Source organism: Dermacentor albipictus, unplaced genomic scaffold (assembly GCF_038994185.2).
Source record: "Dermacentor albipictus isolate Rhodes 1998 colony unplaced genomic scaffold, USDA_Dalb.pri_finalv2 scaffold_30, whole genome shotgun sequence".
In the NCBI taxonomy this organism is placed as follows: Eukaryota; Metazoa; Arthropoda; class Arachnida; order Ixodida; family Ixodidae; genus Dermacentor; species Dermacentor albipictus.
In genome coordinates this window covers 618,031-620,194 of record NW_027225584.1, presented here as the reverse complement: position 1 = coordinate 620,194, position 2,164 = coordinate 618,031, and the positions used below count along the sequence as shown (strand labels likewise).

Below are 2,164 nucleotides of genomic sequence, written 5' to 3'. Positions count from 1 at the left end.
GACAAGTGAGCTGATGTGGAGGCGCTCGAACACATCCTCCTGCGGTGCCCCGAGTACGCCGCTGAACGCGACGTGCTCATTGCCGCTTACCGCCGCCTCGGACCCGCGTGTGATAGCACGGAAGCGTTCCCGTCCGCGCACTCCTCGGTTATCGGGTGCGCTTTCGCAGCGCTGCTTGATTACTTGGGAGCAGCCGACTGTTGCACAAGTTTGCCGCCCTCGCTCCACGCATTACCTCTCGCCCTTTTCTCTCTTTCTCTATATTACCCTCAACCCTCCCCCGTGCAGCACTGTTGAGGTGCCCTCTCAAGAGAGGCAGTTACGGCGCTGCGCTTTTCTCTTCACCCTCCCAACTTAAAGTCACTCACACACACGCGCGCGCGTAGTGATCTTTCCGATTTGGAGCGGACGGCAGCAAGCGATGGCCGCAATACAAGAAGCCTCATCGTCTCCAGGAATCGACGCGAGAAAGTTTTACAGGCGCTCGTGCGCGCCCGAAGTTTCGGAGCCTGTCACAGGCCTGCTACGCGGAGAGCTTCCCGCTTGGCTACAAGGTAGGCTTTTACGGAACGGTCCGGGACTGTCTTCAATTGGCCCCGATCGCTACAACCACGCATTTGACGGCCCCGCTCTGCTGAGGCAATTCACCATAGAAAATGGCCGAGTGCTTTACCAAAACCGCTTCCTGCGAAGCGAAGCATACGTACGCAACCGGAGGGCCAACAGAATCGTCGTCTCCGAGTTTGGAACGGCGGCGCATCTTGACCCTTGTGCCACCGTATTCGCGCTGTTGGCGTCGTATTTCTCCATGGACTTAACGGACAACGCTCTGGTGAACGTGATGCCCGTGGGCGACGAGGTGTACGCCATGACGGAGACACCTGATCTGACTCGAGTTGACCCTGCGTCACTGGAGACTCTGGAGAAGAAAACCTTGAGAGAATTGGTGTCTGTGCACACTGCCACCGCCCACCCACATTTGGACCCCGACGACGGCGCTACGTACAATATCGGTACGCACTTAGGTGCGCGTCATTCCATCGTGCTTGTGCACTTTCCTCCCGGCGGATCCGAAAGCTCGGTGGACTGTGTCAGGGCCGTGGGCACGATACCGTTGCAATCTCGCATATCCGTGCCCTACATCCACAGTTTCGGAATGACCGAAAAGTGGGTGGTCGTGCTGGAACAGTCTCTTTCCATGCATCTGCCTTGCATGTTAGCGTCGAGGTACCTGGGCTACAAGGCGTACATGAACGCCCTGAAGTTCGATGCCAAGAAGAACGTCCGCTTTCAGGTGATGAACAAGAAGACGGGGGAGCTTCACCCCGCCGCGTTTGAGGCCGCCGCATTTTTCACTTTCCACCACATCAACGCCTTCGAACAGGGCGACGAGCTCGTGGTCGACCTAATATGCTTCCACGACGACAGCATCATCAGGAGCCTCGACTACACTGTGGAAAAGCCCGTCGTGTTCAAGATGGGACAAATGCGTCGTTTTTCGCTGCCTCTGAATCGAGGCCCCGGTGAGCGGGTGATCATCGAGTCCCGCGAACTAGCCAAAGGCAAGCTGCGCGGGGAACTTCCTAAAATCAACCAAGGCCGCAATGGGAAACCATACAAGTATAGCTACAGCCTCAGCAACGTCGAAGGCGAAGAACACAGGGCATTCGTCTCCAAGCTCGATGTCACTACGGGCGATTGGCTGCGCTGGGGAAGGCAAGGGTGGTTCCCCTCAGAACCTGTCTTTGTAGCGCGTCCAGGCGCTGTTGAGGAAGACGATGGTGTCGTCCTGAGCTCCCTTCTGCACGAGGAGAACGAGAAGAAGCTCGCTCTAGTGGTATTGGACGCGAAAACATTCAAAGAACTGGCCCTTGCCGAGTTTGATTGCCCGTCCTCAATTCCGGCTGATTTTCACGGATGGTTTCTTGCGAAAGAGGCATAAAAAGCCATTTCAACCGCGATACAAGGTGATCAATTTTAAGTTTTACGGAATTTTTTAAAATAGCCTTTTGCAGATTGCATAAATCTAGGCCTTAAACTGGATTGATCATTGAGGCTGACATTACTTGCACGTGAATTCCAAACACCTCGCTATTGAAGTAATTAACGAAAATTAACTAATTAACTTCCGAATTATTTACTTTACGGCACATATTCCAAATTG

At 54.3% G+C, this 2,164-nt stretch overlaps 1 protein-coding gene across 1 annotated transcript; it reads left to right on the top strand.

Annotated features, from left to right (window-relative positions):
* Window positions 1-421: 421 nt before the first annotated feature.
* On the top strand, window positions 422-1,950 carry LOC135908411 (carotenoid isomerooxygenase-like). Its single transcript, XM_065440191.1, has one exon. It carries the CDS (start codon window positions 422-424, stop codon window positions 1,940-1,942), a length of 1,521 nt encoding a protein of 506 aa, XP_065296263.1. The 3' UTR covers window positions 1,943-1,950.
* Window positions 1,951-2,164: the final 214 nt, after the last annotated feature.